Source organism: Phallusia mammillata, chromosome 3, assembly GCF_965637545.1.
Source record: "Phallusia mammillata chromosome 3, kaPhaMamm4.hap1.1, whole genome shotgun sequence".
In the NCBI taxonomy this organism is placed as follows: domain Eukaryota; kingdom Metazoa; phylum Chordata; class Ascidiacea; order Phlebobranchia; family Ascidiidae; genus Phallusia; species Phallusia mammillata.
The window spans coordinates 28,062,609-28,081,381 of record NC_137254.1 but is presented as its reverse complement, the minus strand read 5'-3'; the positions used below and the strand labels follow the sequence as shown (position 1 = coordinate 28,081,381).

Below are 18,773 nucleotides of genomic sequence, written 5' to 3'. Positions count from 1 at the left end.
CCAACTTTAGAAGATTTTTCATTAGTAAATTGAATGCAGATTGTGTTAGCAGAATTTCTATTTACCTCACAACCAGATTTTAGCAGGCATTTGAATAAAAATATTTTAATTCTGCTATTTCCGTACAAAGTGCAACGATTCGCAATCTCCAATAAAAGTAATTTGCACAGGTAAAACAAACACTTTGCATCATCATAAAACAACACTGAAAATATTTGAAGAACTATAAACGCCTGCATCAATTTTGTCAACAGAGGTATTTTGAAATCAAAGGCCTTTGTTAAAATAGACATATTGAACCGAGTTTGCATATTTTTTCTCAATTGATTCCCTGACATTGGGTTCAAGATCACTGACCAACATTGACCTAAAAAAATCAAGTTCTATTACAAACAAATGATAAGCAATGGCTTTTGACAATTTTCAATCAAAATCTCTAATAAGCTTTAACGCATTGGAGAATGTTGGAAATAACTTACGCAGTTTGTGGAAACAAGGCACAAGAAGATGGTAACATTACAAGCATCCTGAAAGTAAAGCATATGCGTGTGTCACAACTCCAATCTACCATCAAATTAATCAAAATGAAGCACTTACAATGTTCCAATACAGATCATCTGGAAAGGTAGATGGATAAAGGGCATTTTTCTGAACCATTGTTTTTTGTTCAAATGTTCCATTAAAATTGGAATAAGCGCTAAAGTCAACAAAATGTTATTGCAACAAATTAACAATAACATTAACAACAAATAAAATATTACATACTCATGCCAGGAGCCACCATTACCATTCTTGAAACAAAAACTTGGAGAATTCCCTTTCTTGCACATTTCTGCATTACAATACATATCGGAATAAATTACAAAAGATATTTCGATAAACCTTGGATAATCGGAACCGCTTGAACCAAAAATTTGCCTGGATTAAATTGATCTGATTTATCTAAATTGATTAGTTCGAGCCTTACCACATTAGAAATTATTTGTACCTCGAGTTTTGTCCGAATTAGGAGAATAAACTGAAGTTTACTGTATGTCAGAATAAATTACAAACAAGAAGTTATGCGATCTTGACCTTTGACTTTCCAACTATCTTTCCATCTTCTGTCTTGATGACAACACCATTCAGCAATTCACTAAGTTGAATAAAAAAACAGAGTTAAATATATATTAAAGAGAAGCATAAAAGATAACAAGGACAGTGCTTTGGGATTTCAACATTCCAAGATAATAGGTTATAAGATATAATGTGAAACCTACCAAATGGAAAGGCTTAAATAAAGTTTTGAGATATAATAAAGTACCTCATTTGACATGTGGCATAAATACAACGCTTGGACTTTATATCTCAGCCAACTGACAATATTTTATGACTCCAAAATGTCTTTCTATTACTTACTCCTGCCTAGTCAAAGGTATGTTGACAGCACTGGCAGATGAAATTGCTGCAAATGGTGCCCACCTTGCAAAGATAGGTGGAGCTTTTCTTGTATAAATATTAAGTCCCACTGCAACACCTAAGAATACATATACATAGTTTAAACAAAATTAATGTGGCTTAACAAATATTGGGCATACATAACATTAAAATCACAGTACCTATGTTGTTAACCAACTGCCGAGATTATTTTTTATGTTATCATACAAATATACACATTCAGACAAATGTGGTTAATCACATGACCTGTTTAATAGTATATGGATTGTAAACCAGAACTACAGCCTTTTACTAAAAAATCATCAAGGTAATCAAATAAACCAGTTTATTGCATACTCCAGCCAATCACTTAAAAAAATATTTCGGCAAATTGGTTATGTGATCAACCAATTCATCTGTACATGCTGATGGAGATATACAAGCTTAAGTAACTCAATGATGTCATTATTGATGTTCCTACATTCTGCTCAGGGAAAATATTGTTATTGTTCTTACACAAAGCAGTAGTTGTTGCGGACACATAAGCGAACAAGGATTGTTTTGTTGTTGTGTGTGATGCAGCATTTCGATTCGTATAGTTGACAAAGGAAATGAATGACTGGTTGACAAACTGGATGGAAGCAACTTGAACTGGTGTCCTGTAACACAAACACATTCACTTGTGTAGCCGCAGACAAGCCAATTCTGCAATCAGACTGCTATTAGTCATTTACAGAACGAATGTCAATCTTAGTGAAAACTTATAGTGCAGTTGTGCTGCCAGATTAGTTTCAGGGGACGAAATAAACCTAGCTCAACCGAATTTGTAGAATGTAGTTCAGCAATGTTGTTCAAAAATGAAATTAGAAGCTCACAAAAATGCATATACATAGTCATCAAACAAACAATCTAGTTTGTCAAAAGCAATTAACAAACTTACTTATAAAACTGAAGCAAAAGACCCAGCATTGTCATTCCAGCAGGCACTTGAAATGACATTCGACCGATCAATGGCATCTTTTCGCCAGTGTCAGGGTGATATGCTGAGTCATACAGCTGCTTCGCTTGCAAGTATTTTTCCTCTGAATAATCAGGAGGCAATTGACCAGATCTATCACAAAATGGTCATTTATTTATTGTCATTAGGAGGCCAAGAGGTGTAAAGCTGCTGGACATATAACAAGCTGAGGGTATTAATTTGGCACACAAGCTATATCGCAGGGGCCAGCAACGTTTTTACGCTGTGTGCCAACCTAATAAATCGTGCCAAGTTACTATGGTGTGCATAAATTAATTTGAATACCAATTAGAAGGCAGACAGATTAGTGAGTGCAGATGGGATATTTAAAATTGCTACATTATAATGAACGAAAAAACTATGTGATGTATAGTTGCTGAGATTACTTAACAGTTGATGGTGATTATCTTTCAAGATACCATAAAAACTTAGCACACACCTGTATGAAATAACTGTGGCCTTAGCATCTTCCAACTGTTTATTAGATGCAAAACAGTTTCTCACATCAGTAACAGCAGCAAAGTGCCTCCATCTTTGGAAATAAGTCGTCTGTTGTGGATTTTTATTCACTTCAGTTTTTAACATTTTCAGATTTTAAACACTTTAGCTGGTAAAAATATAAAGGAAACTTATTGTGAATAAAGAAGTCTATTATTGTATGTATGTAATGTCACATGATAAATTAAAAATGATAATTATTGAACTTGCAAGAACAACATAAATGAAATGATATGGCTTTGGCAAAAATACCCTTTGGAAATAGCAAACGTCAATAAACTAAAAATTGGAATTAACATTTGGGAATAATTACAAAAACGAAACATTTTTGACATTTGTAGTAATAAATTGCACACCACACTATAATTTAACTAAAACACAATGCCACTAAAATTTACTGCAAGAAATAGCATTAAACACCATGCATATAGACTCAATGATAGTAACACAGATATTATAACACTGAGTGCAATCATAAACCTTTGTTAAAATACACTTTTTGCACAGAATTTCCATTATGTTCCCCAATGGTTTTCTGTAAATCATGTTCCAGCTTTGAGACATCCATAGAACTGCAAAAATTATAAACTCATTATGTCAATCTACCAAAATTTACACAAAACAATTGTTGCTTACGCTTTCTGGGGAAAAATAGAGCAAGCTGTTGGCACCATGAACGTCAAACTGAAAATAAATCGTTTGTTGCCAAATTAAGCACAAACTATTAAATAAGAAATGAACAACTTACAAAACTCCAACACCAATTGTTTGAATAGGCAGATGTGTCCAAGTCATTCTTCGAAACCAGGCTTTTTTATTGAGGTGTTCCATCACCATGGGAAGAAAGACTATGCAAATGAAGAAACACATTGAAAAAAGATTTTACTAACGAAGGTTTAGTATTTTATTACCCATTCCTGGTGCAGCCATTGTTACTCTTGAAATCACGACCTGACTGATTCCTTTCTGAGCGCATTTCTAGCCGATAACAAAACTTTAAGCACTACAGTCATATAAGTAATTCAGTCTTGCTTACCTTAGATTTGCCTAAAACTTTGCCATCTTCTGTTGTTATGGTAACACCATGCAGTAACTCACTGTTAAAAAAACAGGCAAATTTTATCTTAAAATAGCACAGTCACAAAATGCCAAATCCTGGAAGGACTCATGTTGTGAATTCAGATCTCGCCACTTGTTAGAGTTGGCCAGCCTTCGCCTTGTCATATGGTGGTAAATGCTTGGTGACTGGCTGTTTGAGCTCAACACCTTCAATGGGCCTAGTGTACTGCGATTTATACGTGCGAGTGCCATGATCGCCGGTCTGCATAAACGCATCAGGGCTGATTCCAGCTATGAACTTGTGTTCATCTCAATAAAGGTGCAAAATAGGAACACTACTCATATATACCTTTGTCTGCTCAAAGGAATATTAACAACATTGGCAGCTGCAACAGCAGCAAAGGGAACACATCGTGCAACTATCGTTGGTGCTTGCTTGGAGTATGCATTTAAGCCCAGTGCAACACCTGGTAAACACAAATTAAACCTTTATCTTAGCCAGAAACTTTCCAGGTTTTCGTTCTTGGTGCTTACCTAAGGCAGTGCTGGTAGCAGTAACATATGCAAACATCATTTGTCTTGTGGTGGTTTCTGACGCCGCGTTTCGGTTTGTGAAGTTCACAAGGGCATTGAAGGATTGATTTAGCCATTGCATAAGTGCAACTTGTCCAGGTGTCCTTGAAAAAACAACACATGGTATCTATTAAAGTGTAATATCTTTAAATCAAAAGCAACATTATTTTAGCTATCTCCAAGACCATGAAGCTAACAAAATATAAAGCATACCAGAAAAGTAACTTTAACGCAAGATTTGCCATTAACATGTTTTAAATATAAAAGCTATTGCTGCCAGGCATAATATGAAGTTTTGTAGAGCTATTCTGACAAAGGTAGCCAGAAGAGCTCTATAAACTTGAAACATTACATTTGTTATATACAGGCATATTGACTATTTCCAAATTATTATGGCAAACTAAAATTTACTTGTAAAATTGCAGCAAAAGACTGATAATAGTCATTCCACTTGGAACTTGGAAAGACATCCTGCCGAATAAGTTCATTCTTTCACCAGTGTCAGGATGAAAAGCAGAGTCATACAGGTGTTTTGCCTGCCACAGTTTGTCCTCTGTGATCCTAGGTGGACAGTTTCCAGAACTAAATTAGGATTAATGCAACAGGTTTAACTGAAAATGTTGTTCCATGTGTATAAATACATTCACAAGATTCATTTCAATACTATTACCAGTGTTTAATTAGAAAAACATAAACATTGCAAAGAAATATGAGAACAGTTTGTACTCAGTATTGTTACCATTATTCAATTTAAAAACAAATATTGCAATAAAATTTTCTCAATTATAAACAAGCACTTTCTCAATTATAAAGCAAGTCCACGAATATATGTTATGTTTATAAGTAAATGAAAATAGCCAACCTGTAGCCTGTCACTATTGCTTTTGCCTTTTCAAGTTCTGTTGCAGAAACAATGGACTTTCTCATGTCAGTAATAGCAGCAAAATGACGAAGTCTTCCGAAAAATGTTGACTGGTCCCATTTCGGTGAACTAATGTCGACACCAATGCTTGATATGTCAGACATTGATGAGGTGTCAAAATTACTTAATTGTAGTCAAAAAATGGGCCATTTGAGGTGTTATTCCTAAATATAAAGAAATGAAGTAACAATATCCCAACATTAAATCCTGGGCTAATTACTGATATTCATTTCTAGTGGAAATGTTGATTTGCTATTAGTGTTAATGAAATACCATTTTGTAAGCCTATTCAAACATACAGCATTATTATTTGTTAAATACTGTTTCCTTGCTACGAACACTGTTCAGGGATAAAGCATTTATTTGATTAAAATACAGTTAGTTGGAGTTATACAGGAAATCCACATGTATTTCCTGTCAATATATACTGGATTTCCATAGACTTGAAAAAATGTTTAGTTTGTTGTTGGTCTGTATAGCTTTAAAATATGTTAAAATGACACTGTAATACTAAAAACAAGCAAGAGTAAGCCAAACATAAAATGATTAAAAAAAAGTTTTACTAAGCAGGTGTCTGTATGGTGTGTATAAATTGGCAATATCTTGCAACCAATAAAATAAAACAAACCCGTTTTTTTATTCCATTTAATCTTTCCAGTAACCCAAAACAGGTAGACTTTTCCAGTAGCTTACTTCACTTCAGCCAATGAAAAAAGTTACCAGAGATAGTTTTTAAATTACAACCTGACAAAGAAAATAAGGAATGATTAGCACAATTTAAAAACCAGAATCCAATAACCATATTAGAACATTGTAAACAGGTTTAACAGCTAACCAAGTTCCACCTTGTAACAACTTTTATTGGGTAAAATAAAACAGTGACAAAAACACCAAATTAATAGTTTGTAAAGTTGTTCATGTTTATATCAATAAATAATGTTCAATTAGTTTGTTTCGTTGCCAACAATAAGCAAAAACAAAGAAGCAAAGATAAAAAACGAACACACTGTTACAGGTTTCATTTGCCATTACAGTACAAGGCACTTAACACAATTGCTAAAATCACAACAATGTATAGAAAAAATAGCATTCCTTGTTTAAAATGGCGAGGTGTTCACATTTAAAACTCACAAGGTAAACATGCTAACAATCATTTAGCACTCTTTAGGACCAAAAAGACACCATCATAATTTTAAAAAGGTGCAAAAATTGACTAAAACTGTACTAAAAATCATGTTGGCTCAAAAATGAATGATGTTTGGTCTAAAATTTTCTAATATGTGAGGCAGTGTGCTACTCGTAATAGTACAATTGCAAACATGTTACACATGCTAGGTTTATAAACCTTTGTTAAAATATACACTTTGTACTTTGTTTCCATATTGTTTTGTTATAGAGTCTTGTAAATCTTGTTCCAATTTTGAAACAGACATTGACCTGAAAAACAAATGCTAGTGTGTCATTGCATAACATTTATACCAACATTACACAACATTGTTGTCAAAATGTGTGCTTTGTATGACAAACATAATGGCCCCAATATACAAAAAATATATCAAGTCTTATCCTCAAATGTGTCTTCAAATACTTACGCAATTATTCTTGACATAATGTGACCATATCACTTATTTAATTCTTGTGTAAAAAATAACAAAAAGATGCAAGACTTGTTCTTCATATTCGGTAAATCAGATGATAACATTTATTCATAATTCATTTTTTTGTTTTACTTTTGTTAAAATTATGTTTTGTTGAATACTAAATCCCAAACTCTAGGCCATAATTGGTTAAGAAAATATGATGGTTTATGGCATATTCTGGTAAATAGCAAACAAATACTAGGCAAACTTAAACTGTTAATTTCCAGAATTGCCTGTAACACATTTACATTTACTGTTTTTAACAAATGAATAAGGATTGAAATGCAAAAAACAATATTGTTCCTTACGCTCTTTGAGGAAATATAGAACAGGCTGTTGGCACCATGAAGGTTAGGCTGAAAAACATAAGTTACACATTTAATAAAGGTAACCAAAACAACAGCAACTGAGTATGAATATACAACTTACAAAACACCAACACCCAAAGTTTGAAAAGGCAAATGAGCCCAAGCCATTCGTCGGAACCACGATTTCTTGTTAAAATGTTCCATAATCATCGGAAGAAACACTACAAACAAGTTTTATTTTTTAAGTAGAAACACATCCATATAGATTTTTAAGTAACAAAAACTGTCTGTTAAGTTTAGATATGGAAATAGGTCGACTTGCTAAATTATTGCAAGAATTAGAGGAACCATAAATTATATAGACATGATACTAGTAATTGTAACTTAAAGATGGAATCACCCAGTCCGTTGCTTGGTGGTGGAAGACTAATGAGCCTTATATATATATATATTTTTTAAAAGCAAAGGGTGAACAACTAAGTGTTTTTTTCTGACCTTATCCATTATATATATATATATGGACATGTGTATGATTTAAAATATTTTTTAACTGGATCTTTTTGTCTGGTGTGTTTTACTGAACACAGCAATCAAGGTAAAGCAGTTTGTAATATATGATGTTCACCTTGTATAAGAAGAACAACCTAGACTTTGTAAACTGAAATGTACTTTTACATACCCATTCCAGGAGCAGCCATAACAATTCTGGACAAAACCACTTGGCTGATGCCTTTTCTTGCACATTTCTATTGAAACAAAATGCAAAGTTCAAGTTTTTGAAAGTAAAAGGATTGTGTTGTTTATCACCTTAGATTTCCCCAAAACTTCTCCATCTTCAGTTGTTATGGTTACACCTTCGATCAGCTCACTGCAACAGAAGACATACATTCAGTGGTGGGATTCAGTCTCATGAAATTTTATGAGATCAGCGAGCCGGTTAGCATTACTGGTTGCTGTCAATGGAAGTATGGCTTTTTGTAACAGAGCTGGGTGAAAAATATGACTTTTGTGATACAACTGGTTGACAAAAAACTTGAATCCCACCACTACACACATTTATGCTTTTTAAAATTAAGTTGTCATGAAGGAAGGTGTATGATAGTTTTTTGTTACTTGAACATTTGTTCACAACTATTTAATACCTTATGTTCAACTACACTTGAAGTGCTAAGTCACACCCATTTTTTGCTCTTTTCCACAAAAACACAACCAACAACTTTTTTGGTTTTTGGGTCCACATGGAAGGAATGTCAAAAAATAAAACCAGGACACTTTGCATGTTGTAACATACCTCTGTCTTGTGAAAGGAATATTAACAGCATTGGCAGATGCAACAGCAGCAAATGGAACCCATCGTGCGACTATTGGTGGTGCTCGTTTGGAATATGCATTTAAACCCAGCGCAACACCTGACAAATAAAACTGTATTTCACACATGACAATTGTATGTGACAATAAACTTACCCAGTGCAGTGCTGGTAGCAGTAACATATGCAAACATCATCTGTCTTGTGGTGGTCTCTGATGCAGCATTACGATTAGTGTAGTTTACAAGTGCATTGAAAGATTGATTAATCCATTGCATTAATGCAACTTGTCCAGGTGTTCTGCAAAATGTATTGTAGTTTTGTAATAAATGCAGTTTAGTTTTTTTTTAAATGGCTTTGTATACTGGACACCGTCCAATAGTTATTACTGGATCAAAGTTGGTAATAATTCAATGAATTCTGAAAGTTCAAGCTACATTATAGGGTTTGACTTGGTATGTAATTTATGAATACGGCTAAGTCGCTGGTTCCAACGTTATTATTATTTAAGTTTCAACAGAATTGAAAGAGTATATTCAGTAAAACAAAGGTTGATGAAACTACAATGGGTTTGAAGTTTGGCTTCAGACCGAAATAAGATTTAAGTATTTTCTGCACATCATCAGATAAAAATAAAATCACAATGAATCCAAGAATATTTTGCTCTTGCTTACTGGTAAAACTGCAACAGTAGGCCAGTTACAGCCATTCCTCCTGGCACCTGAAAAGTCATCCGACCAAACAAATTCATTTTATCACCACTGTCTGGATGAAATGCTGAGTCATACAAATGTTTTGCTCGCCACAAGTTTTCCTCTGTGACTCCAGTGGGACAGTTACCAGCCCTGCCAACACAAAAAATGAACATTCAGTAACCCTTTGTTTTAATCTATTCCCATGTGAGTCAAATATGTTTAAATGTAACTAAAATAAAACTTCATCACAGGGCTTTACTTATTTCAATTTACACCTCTTAAAGACATGATACATTATGATTTAGTATTTGTAGTTGAGCTAATGCAATTGTATCAATGGGGCAACTAAAATTCACAACAAGTTAGTATAGTTTGTATTTTCATGTTCAATATTTACGTACTAGTATTAGGTACCTGTAGGAATTTACTAAGATCTTTGCTTCATCAAGCTCTTTTTCAGACGCCATCAACTTTCTCATGTCTGTAATAGCAGCAAAATGTCGCAGTCTTCCAAAAAACGTGGACTGGTCCCATTTTGGTGAATCTATGTCAATGTTAGGTGTAGTGTTCTCAGACATGATCAGCTGGGTCAAGTTAGTTAGGAAAAAATCTTTAAAAAAAGACTATTCCAGGCCCTGCAATTGTCAAAAGTAACATAGAAATTTTGAATGAAACAGTGCAGCTGACAATAAAGAGTAGTTTTTTACAAAACATTTTAGCAGAAAACAAATTCATTTTAGTTACAAAGTAACAACAACTAAAAAATAAATAAGTTTCTATCCACAGAAAAAAGGAACTTTTGGTTGTTAAGTAAGAAAAAACATAATACTAAAAACAAAGTTTTTTTTACAGTTGTGGGTTTGAAACTTGTGACATACAAGTGCATTTAATAGTTTAAATAAAAATTAAACGGAACTGAACAATTAGCAAAAAGAAGGGAAAAGCAAATGACTTCAATATTTCTCCAGGCAGCATAAGATTGCTTTGAATTACTTTTTAAAACTAAAACAAACCAAGTTTTCCTTGGTACACAGCTAGTACACAGACACATCACAGGCCACTCACAGTGCTTCTAAACCTTTTGTGGTTATCAGACTGTTTATACCTCATCATAATAGTTTGTAGAGGCAATTCAGTAGAGACATGAACATTTATGAACACACATTTTGGACTGCAACTTTGAGGTCTAGATGCACTGCATTAAAACCACCTTGGCCCCTGATGCGGAGGATCATAGTTTGGGTCGTTTGGGTAAACTGGGGGTGTATAACCTGCCACAGGCTTAAGTTTTTGAACAGTTTTGACTTCGTTTGATCCTAACAATCTGCGCCTTTCTTCTGCGTATTTTTTTACATCAGCAGTCTTTTTCGAAAACGGACAGTACAATAGGTGGTTGGACATAAACGGGTCTTTGTTTAACTGTAACTTGGTTATGGTTGTGCACTTGTTGCTAAAGAGCCAAGTAAAACCCGTAGTTTTCCACTGAAAACCACTTTCCCCTTGACAATTTTCCCACTTCATTTCAACAATTCCACGTTCTTTTAACACTGACATGCAAATGTTCCGCAAGTACAAACAGGTTGAAGATAGTTGTCCAATACTGTAGCTGTCAAGAAAAGCCACCACCTTCAGTAAAACCTCCCAAGGAAGATTCAACAAGCTAATATCAGCTTCTAAAGGGGAGTCTGTTATGGTTTGTTCCATTTGAACAGCTATACACTTCCTTTGACAGTCATAGGCAATTTTGCTGCCACATTTTGGACTAAATCTTAGTCTGGTAAATAAGCATCCATAGGAGCTGTAAGGGCATCTTTCCTCAAACCAACCATTTAAGGAGCTATGAAAATCACAGTGAAAATTCTGATAATGTGCACAGTACTCATCACGCCGCAATAAACAATTGCACATAAATGTGTACATACCTCCGTGTTTGGTGTCATACCGTGGTAAAAACTCAATTACTTTTTTCAGAGCCAGCACAGAACAATTTTTGGTTTTTGGCCTGGCAAGTACCACCCCACATGGCTGTTCAACCATGTCTTCAAGAATAGCATGGCCATGTTTTTTGCCTTTTGCTTTGTCTCTGTGTGTGTTGAGCTGTAACAGCCTGTAACATTCTAACTCGATGCCTTGCAAGGTGCCAGTTGGTATTGATTCCGCTGATTCAGTTACTTCCGTTTCTGCAGAGTCAGTTTTAGTATCTATTGTAGCACCTCCAGCAGAAGAGTTGTCAATAGTTGTGGGGTCAAAGTATGGATAACCAGAGTAGTCATTGGCTTCGAACTGGGATGCCTTTTCAGTTTTTAAATACAACATGAGCTGATAGTCCTTATAGTTAAGAGCAGCATTTTTAGTATTTTCCAAATCTTTGACAGGACTCTCTTCATCTTGGTCTATCGCTTTGAACTTTTTTATCCATTCCAATGCCGCACACTGATCATTGATGGCTAACACTTCATCCATGTTACTCTCATTTAATTTACATGGGTCAAAGTCAGTAATTGGTGTGGCTTCATTTTCTTCAGCAACGTTTCTACTCCATTCCATTGTGCAAACAACTGTACTAGCTGGGCAAACGGATAAGTGACAAGCCATCTTTTTTCGAGCCAAGCTAAATGGGCAGCCGTAAAGGGAATTAATACATGGAACAATGACTTCATCACAGATCAACTCATGATCTTCTGATTTGCAAATATGAAAAATAGCACCGCAATTGTGTGGGCATTCTTCAACAGGACAATGGTTTATGGAATTATCTGTACAAAACCTTTGGTAGCATTGTGCACAGTGTTCATGCAAATTGTCACTGTCTTGTAGCATTCTGTATACTACAGGTGTTTTTTTTTGCAGTTCAGTTATAAACACCCAGTTTCACAAGATTAAAGGAAAAACATTCATTCAGCATAACTTAAATTGGCTTGTACATGCATACTGGTGTACCTATAAGAATAAACATTAAACATTCAAAACAACTATTATTACATAAAATATGATGTACACAACTACATGTTCTTAATCTGCACATACCAAGTCTTGTACATATGTTTAAGTACTTAAACAATTGCACTACAGTGACCACACTAACAATGTAGCGTTACAATATGTGGTCATGTACGGAATAATCCAAATACTTGTTACAGTTGGTTTGGTAAAGCAGAACTGATGTTCGGGTTTACAACCGATGCAGTTATTAAGACTGTAATGTATAATCACTTGGCGTCCATGCTGCCCTCGCTGCACAAACATGAAACAACCCATTTAACATCATTCACAGTGGCAGTGCAGCACACATGTGTACATGTATTAGCGTCACGTCTAAAACTGCGGGCCCACTTGGCCCGCTAGTCCCAGCACTTGGCAGTTGGCACGCCTCATGCAAGTACAAAAGCTGCGGGCCGACTTGATAAAGCCGAGGGCACGCCTGTCACATGTCATTCAATTTTGATTTCGACAAGATCTGAACAGCAAGCAATGGATATAGTGGGCCCGCAGTTTTTTCTTGCGATAGACGCGACAAGCACTGGATATAGTGGGCCCGCGGTTTTTCCCTGCAAGAGACGGGCCAAGCAATGAATATATAGTGGGCCCGCAGTTTTTATACTTGCTAGAAGCGGGCCCGCAGTTTTTCAATTGCAAGGGGTGGGCCAAGCGGTCCAAGCGGTCCAAGACCAAGTGCTCCAAGTGGGCCGGCAGTTTTAGACGTGGTCGCATGTATTAGTCTATTTTAGGAGTTTTCTTACCAAAAATGCTACAATTTTTCCTGGAACTGGAACAGTTACATTAACAAACGCAAACGTCATCAGTCATCACAGAAACACAATTTCACAATCACACCAAAGCCAAGTCCTCGTAGCCAACTAAAACATCAATTCGCGAAAAAAAATTCATAGCGAGCTCAAACTTTGTGTCATCTATGCTTTTCATTGCGTTGTTGCAAAAATAAAACATGGGAACATTAATAACACAAGGTTTTTAAGTTATTTAACCTTCAAATTAAATTGCCAAATGCCAACACATGCTCTTATCTTACAAATCAGCTGATGAACTCAACAACTCCATCACGTGACTTGATGTTTAAACAGTTTTTGCCGCTTGAGAAAATTTAATAAAACTCGTAAATCTTTCCACAAAATTGCTTAAACACAGCTTTAACGACATTTTTGCGAAGAAATGGAGATTTTTAACGGTTTGTCAATATATTTTCTAATATTACACAAGATGCGTTGTCATTAAAATAATTAGGTCATCAGCTGACTTGCATTTCCATTGTTGTGTCTCGGCAATAAAGTTTGGATTGCAAATTGCAATCGATTTCCATTGTGATTGTGGTTGGTTTGACTTTGTTTTTAGCGTGTTACTACGGCTGACACATTTTTATTAGCCATCGCCAACTGAGTTTAACTTTCAAAATTCAAACTAGCAGCAAGGGATGTAACAGGTTTCTTTAGAATAGATGGACACCGTTACCCTTGACTTGAAAAGTATAGCTGTTAGCTGATTTAAAAATACGTTTTAGTTTGGCAGTAAGCATTTCGTTTTATTGGATATTACTTTCCAATCTCCATGTTGAAAAAATCATTTTAAATACTTAATATATTTAGTACAAGTATTTGTAAGCGTAACTAGCAAAAGCAACTATACTATTACTGACTGACCAACTTTTTTTGCAAACAGAAGATGTTAATTGGTTTTCTGCTTAAGTGATTGTTTCAAAAGTCAACAAGAATCAACTCTAAGATCTAGTATAACTGGTGTACAAATCATGGCCCATGATGGCGATGTTATCATCACTATTAGAATGCTCATGGTTGGAAAGGAAATTGGTGGAATCATTGGAAAGGTATGTTTGGGTGTTGAATGTCTCCTACATAACAGTTCTGCAAGACATCGGTGCATCTAAAATTTACAGTATCGCTTGGAGTAATATTATCACTGCACGGTTGTTACACTTGGTGCAACTTTATGTTGCTTTTTATATCACTTGGCAAACCTTAATAGTGCTTGGTGCACCTTTGTAATGCTTGCTGCACATTTCTATAGCCTGGTGCACCTTTACATCGCTTGGTGCACGTTTACATCACTTGCACCAATCGAGCATCCTAAGTCGCGATGCTACGTTAAGTGTCTACTGTTACTGGTACATTGTTTTTGTTGCCATCAGGGTGGTTCAAATGTAGCCAAATTTCGAGAAGAGAGTGGAGCAAAAATAACAATTTCAACAGCACAAGCCTCACCAGAAAGAATTGTAACTGTAAGTGGTGCACAGTCACAAATACACAAAGCGGTTCATCTTATCGCTGAGAAACTGCACAAGGTTGGTTAAATGCCCCCCAGTTGTTTTTGACATGTGATTGACAAAATATGTTGCATTTTTAGGACATAAACTCTGGTTTATCAAGTGGTGCAACCAACAAGATTCCTGTAACTATTCGTTTAATTGTTCCTGCTAGCCAGTGTGGATCGATTATAGGAAAAGGTGGAAGTAAGATAGAGGAAATTAGAGATGTAAGTAGATAAGGTCCAAAACTACCCACTTCTGTCTGACTAAGTATATGTAGCATGAAAAATCTAACAATATTGTTCATGACTTTTCCATGTTTTAAATTGGGAAAAAATACATTTCGTGTATTTAGATTTCAGTGCAAGAACCTTGGTGTTGTTTTCTAAATATCCTTTCTTTTATCCATTCTCAGGCCACTGGTTGTTCTATTCAAGTTCAGTCTGAAATGTTACCAAATTCATCAGAGCGAACTGTGACATTAAGTGGAGCTCCAACAACCATTATACATTGCATTAACATGCTGTGTGATGTAATGATTCAGGTACTGTTTTGCTTGTATTCATTTCCTGAATCAGTTAAAATCTATACTTGTTTTCTGCACATAATAAATTGTGTGGGCGTTTCAATAAACACAGCTGTTAAGCCCTGGCAATAGTGCTTGTGGGTGTGTAATTAACACGATAAATTATGTTTACTATGCTATAGTAGTCTATAAGTTCACTTAAATATGTTAGGTCATACTAGTAATTTATCTGATCCCCATGAATGTATTTGTGTGCATTTAATTTTACAGTTTCCTGCAAAAACTGCAACAGTTCCATACAAGCCACAGGGTGGAAACACTCCCATCATATTTCATGAGGGCCAAGCTTATATGCTTCATGGGCAGTTTGCTGTACCAAGTCAAGAGGTAACCAGCAACAAAATATCAGTTTTGAATAAACAAGCATTACAATGATAAAATGCAGAAGGCAGTTATAGCCATACTGCAGTCATTCCAAATGTTCACACATTTAGAAAATCTGTAACCTAAACCCCAAGGGACCCACGTCAAAATGATTGCATTGCATTCAACTGGCCTAAACACGTTAAAATGAATGACATTAACCTACAGTAAAGTTAATCCTAACTGATGTCAATTCTTACCACATACCAAACCATTTGTACCTCAAGTTTTGTCCGAATTAGGTGAAGATCCAAATTAACTTAATCCAGTTTAACCAAGGTTTACTGTATATCTAAATGTGTGTGTGTGTGCGTGTGTGTGTGTGTGTGTTTTAAATTTCTATTTTGCAACAGACAGCAGTTCAACAACCACGTTCATCAAGAAGCAGAGAGCGAACTAGACACTTGAGCAACTTTACTGATATGAGTCGGGAGAGCTCCAGGATGTCTCCGTCCTCTTCTAGAGAAAGCACAGCATCTATCTCAGGGAATACCAACTTTCCTGCAAGAATCGTCAATGCCAACACTCAAGAGTTAACTGTGGGCAATGATGTGAGTAAAATCGTTATTTATTTCGATGAGACTTTATGTATCTCCACTGCAGGAACTAAATCTGCAAGCGAATTTGTATGCATTTCATATGTAAGATATTTCAAGCACCTATCTGATTTATCATACACCAATGCCAAAAATGGTGATTGTGCTTTATTACATGTACATTTTTGTAGTAGGTTTCCTTAATATACAGTGTAGCTGCAATATGTTTAACCATTATCCACCAATTGTGCCCTTCACTGTTTTACGCTCCACAATGTTTTAACAAAATAAACTTATCTCCCATATAAGCTATTTTGGAACGTTGCATAAAATACAACCGCTTTGACACTTGTGTATTTAGATTGTTGGTTGCATTATTGGCAAGGGTGGTTCACGTATCAATGAAATCCGGATGCTTTCTGGAGCTCAGATCAAAATCAACCAGGTCAAGGATGAAGAGGATGTAGGAATCAAAAGCGAAAGCACAACAGTTATCGACAGAAAAATTGTCATTACTGGAAGTCCGGAGGCGATTAGTTTAGCTCAGTATCTTATAAATCTCAGGTAAGACTTGCATGAGTTTTGTTTTGCTGTAAATAAGTTGTTTAAACAAGATGAAATGCCCAATGTAACCATAAGCTTGTCTTAAGAGGTGTTACTTTTGCCTTAAAACAAAAACTCCTATGAAAAACTGTTAAAAGGAGGCAAACTGTTGAAACCTTCAAACTTTCTACAAATCTAAATACAGGACAAACAAATTAGACACAAAGGCATTTTGCTATTTTTATCTGCCATCAACGATTTAAGTTTTTGTAAAATTGCATGACAATATTTTTACTTCAATTTTGTAGTATGACTTTCCAAATTACGGAATTTGATTATTATTAAACAAAAATAGGCAGTGATTCTTCTTTTGATTATCTTGTGGTGATTGACAACTTACATCTCATGCATCATTGCGGATTTATGTGTTAATTGATAGGACTGCATCATTTCTCACAGTGCAGAGTATGGTTTGCTAAGTGGCTGCTACGTAAGTTAAAAAACTCTGGGACGATGGACAAACTGACACAGTTGGACAGTACAAAAAAGGTAGTATTGATCAAAAGCCCATCACCCCCTTTTGCCCTAAACCCACCAATTCACTACCTCGACCAAAACACATCCTACAACCAAACTTCCAACAGTAGAAAGAGACAAATACATTCCGCTTCGAGGAGTAATTACAAACTTTTGGTGATTTACAGTCCAAAGTTATTTCTGCTTTTGCATTTTCCAACCTTTATGCATCGGGCAAACGGACTACTTGGTGTGGAATTTTTTTTTCAAGAGAACCACTAATACATTTGCTAAATAACTTGACTTAAGATTAAGCAAGCATAAGCTTGCTTCAGAACCAACAACACCCTTTCAACTGCAAACCAACCAGCCTATCTTCAACTTTGTACCTGCATGAAAGATTATGTAAGTCCATTCCTTGTCCCCTACCATCATCTTAGGCTGTTTCTCCTTACCAAGAAGACTCTCCTACTCCTATATCACCTATGTCCAGTTTCCCAGACCTGGATACATTGGAAAACCTCAATATTCCTTTGTCCATCCAAACACCTAAACCATACCTCTGTTTTTATATTTGTATAATTTAAGTGTATGTTTTGTTTATTATTTTCTAGGCCTTTTTATGTAAATAGGACTAACAAAGATGTTGCAAACTAGGGGTGGACACACTATATTCAAAATTTTAAAGCTAATTAATATATTACTTTGGATATTAATCAAGAAAAATTAGGTTTTCATTAATGAGTTTTGTTTTGTCTGTTTTTAAATCAAATATTTTGGTACTTGTAATGTATTCATGTGTTATTTCAAACATAGCAATTGTTAAGACAAATATCTTCACAGCTTTTTCCTAATTACTGTTTGCAGCGTTCAGGCTTTTGCCAACCCGGAAAAGCCTACTGCTCAACACTTTCAACCCTACCCCTCCATGTTTACAACCCAAAGTCGACCCCCTTCTGCACTCCCGGTCTCACAAATTATAACAAGCGGTGGAATACCCAGTTTACTAGGTCAGCCTCCACCTTTGGTCAACTGCGGCGCAATCGGCACCTCGGGAGGAATACTTGGTTCAGCTGTGGGCAACTTCGGGGTCGCTCTTCAATCTGCGCGGAGATCCTTGATGGGTAAACACCGCGGAGCGACTGCATCTCCCCGATCTGTTGGCCGCTATCGGTCTGGCAACGGTGTACCCACCACGCAAAGCAGCGATGTGGATTTTACCGCAGATGTTGAATTACCAGCCGGGGACACTTCTCCAAACGGAAAAGACAAACGAAAGCCTAAACGCGAAAAGTTCCAACCCTACTGAAGATTTTACGTTATATTATGTTCCTATTTCGGGAGCATCTCTATGAATGCGTTGTGACGAGGGATTCAGCAAATATTGCTTAACAAAACATTTTATGTCAGAAATAAGTTGTGATAATATCCTGTTTTGTTAACCAATTTTTTTGGTGCATTCATTTTTGTAATGTAGAAATATACTTTTATTTGCTGTATGACAGACAAACCAAA

At 35.6% G+C, this 18,773-nt stretch overlaps 5 protein-coding genes across 7 annotated transcripts; 1 reads left to right on the top strand and 4 right to left on the bottom strand.

Annotated features, from left to right (window-relative positions):
• Positions 1-89: 89 nt before the first annotated feature.
• LOC145217322 (sideroflexin-2-like) lies at positions 90-3,019 on the bottom strand. Its single transcript, XM_080084577.1, has 9 exons — positions 2,874-3,019; positions 2,357-2,527; positions 1,933-2,075; positions 1,399-1,516; positions 1,075-1,135; positions 766-832; positions 598-697; positions 480-527; positions 90-367 (listed from the first exon to the last, which is right to left on the bottom strand). Exons 1-9 carry the CDS (start codon positions 3,017-3,019, stop codon positions 268-270), a joined length of 954 nt encoding a protein of 317 aa, XP_079940703.1. The 3' UTR covers positions 90-267.
• LOC145217320 (sideroflexin-2-like) lies at positions 2,982-6,193 on the bottom strand. The gene is made up of 11 exons (XM_080084575.1): positions 6,115-6,193; positions 5,427-5,650; positions 4,976-5,146; positions 4,526-4,668; positions 4,341-4,458; positions 3,969-4,029; positions 3,844-3,910; positions 3,681-3,780; positions 3,569-3,616; positions 3,413-3,504; positions 2,982-3,041 (listed from the first exon to the last, which is right to left on the bottom strand). The coding sequence occupies exons 2-11, from the start codon at positions 5,588-5,590 to the stop codon at positions 3,022-3,024; spliced, it is 984 nt and encodes a 327-aa protein (XP_079940701.1). The 5' UTR covers positions 5,591-5,650; positions 6,115-6,193; the 3' UTR covers positions 2,982-3,021.
• A 37-nt stretch (positions 6,194-6,230) lies between these two features.
• Positions 6,231-10,076, bottom strand: LOC145217321 (sideroflexin-2-like). Its single transcript, XM_080084576.1, has 9 exons — positions 9,851-10,076; positions 9,416-9,586; positions 8,899-9,041; positions 8,726-8,843; positions 8,242-8,302; positions 8,114-8,180; positions 7,556-7,655; positions 7,435-7,482; positions 6,231-6,923 (listed from the first exon to the last, which is right to left on the bottom strand). The coding sequence occupies exons 1-9, from the start codon at positions 10,012-10,014 to the stop codon at positions 6,824-6,826; spliced, it is 972 nt and encodes a 323-aa protein (XP_079940702.1). The 5' UTR covers positions 10,015-10,076; the 3' UTR covers positions 6,231-6,823.
• On the bottom strand, positions 10,072-12,379 carry LOC145217319 (F-box only protein 40-like). Its single transcript, XM_080084574.1, has one exon. It carries the CDS (start codon positions 12,254-12,256, stop codon positions 10,637-10,639), a length of 1,620 nt encoding a protein of 539 aa, XP_079940700.1. The 5' UTR covers positions 12,257-12,379; the 3' UTR covers positions 10,072-10,636.
• Positions 12,380-14,087: 1,708 nt separating this feature from the next.
• Positions 14,088-18,757, top strand: LOC145218614 (poly(rC)-binding protein 3-like). Of its 3 annotated transcripts, XR_013857669.1 has the most exons (9): positions 14,088-14,276; positions 14,598-14,750; positions 14,813-14,941; positions 15,130-15,258; positions 15,511-15,627; positions 16,017-16,214; positions 16,561-16,763; positions 17,182-17,291; positions 18,126-18,188. XR_013857669.1 is itself a non-coding variant. In XM_080086020.1 (8 exons), exons 1-8 carry the CDS (start codon positions 14,199-14,201, stop codon positions 18,565-18,567), a joined length of 1,449 nt encoding a protein of 482 aa, XP_079942146.1. In that variant the 5' UTR covers positions 14,088-14,198; the 3' UTR covers positions 18,568-18,757. The 3 variants fall into 3 exon arrangements, 2 of the variants coding, with proteins under 2 accessions (XP_079942146.1, XP_079942147.1); XM_080086020.1 differs by lacking the exon at positions 17,182-17,291 and having other exon boundaries at positions 18,126-18,757; XM_080086021.1 differs by lacking the exon at positions 18,126-18,188 and having other exon boundaries at positions 17,182-18,119.
• The last annotated feature ends 16 nt before the right edge of the window (positions 18,758-18,773 follow it).

Bases quoted from the DNA above. Each gene is read 5' to 3' on its own strand.
- LOC145217320 (XM_080084575.1), bottom strand. From the start codon at position 5,590: ATGTCTGACATATCAAGCATTGGTGTCGACATTAGTTCACCGAAATGG. The intron at 3,781-3,843 runs GTAATAAAATAC...TCATTTGCATAG, and splicing joins AATGGCTGCACCAGGAATGG to TCTTTCTTCCCATGGTGATG. The intron at 3,617-3,680 runs GTAAGTTGTTCA...ATTTATTTTCAG, and splicing joins ACAATTGGTGTTGGAGTTTT to TTTGACGTTCATGGTGCCAA.
- LOC145218614 (XM_080086020.1), top strand. From the start codon at position 14,199: ATGGCCCATGATGGCGATGTTATCATCACTATTAGAATGCTCATGGTT. The intron at 14,277-14,597 runs GTATGTTTGGGT...TGTTGCCATCAG, and splicing joins TTGGTGGAATCATTGGAAAG to GGTGGTTCAAATGTAGCCAA. The intron at 15,628-16,016 runs GTAACCAGCAAC...ATTTTGCAACAG, and splicing joins TTGCTGTACCAAGTCAAGAG to ACAGCAGTTCAACAACCACG.
- LOC145217319 (XM_080084574.1), bottom strand. From the start codon at position 12,256: ATGCTACAAGACAGTGACAATTTGCATGAACACTGTGCACAATGCTAC.
- LOC145217322 (XM_080084577.1), bottom strand. From the start codon at position 3,019: ATGTTAAAAACTGAAGTGAATAAAAATCCACAACAGACGACTTATTTC. The intron at 833-1,074 runs GTCAAGATCGCA...ATTGTAATGCAG, and splicing joins AGATAGTTGGAAAGTCAAAG to AAATGTGCAAGAAAGGGAAT. The intron at 528-597 runs GTAAGTGCTTCA...CTTTACTTTCAG, and splicing joins ATGATCTGTATTGGAACATT to GATGCTTGTAATGTTACCAT.
- LOC145217321 (XM_080084576.1), bottom strand. From the start codon at position 10,014: ATGTCTGAGAACACTACACCTAACATTGACATAGATTCACCAAAATGG. The intron at 8,844-8,898 runs GTAAGTTTATTG...TTTATTTGTCAG, and splicing joins TGCTACCAGCACTGCACTGG to GTGTTGCGCTGGGTTTAAAT. The intron at 7,483-7,555 runs GTAAGTTGTATA...TATGTTTTTCAG, and splicing joins ACTTTGGGTGTTGGTGTTTT to CCTAACCTTCATGGTGCCAA.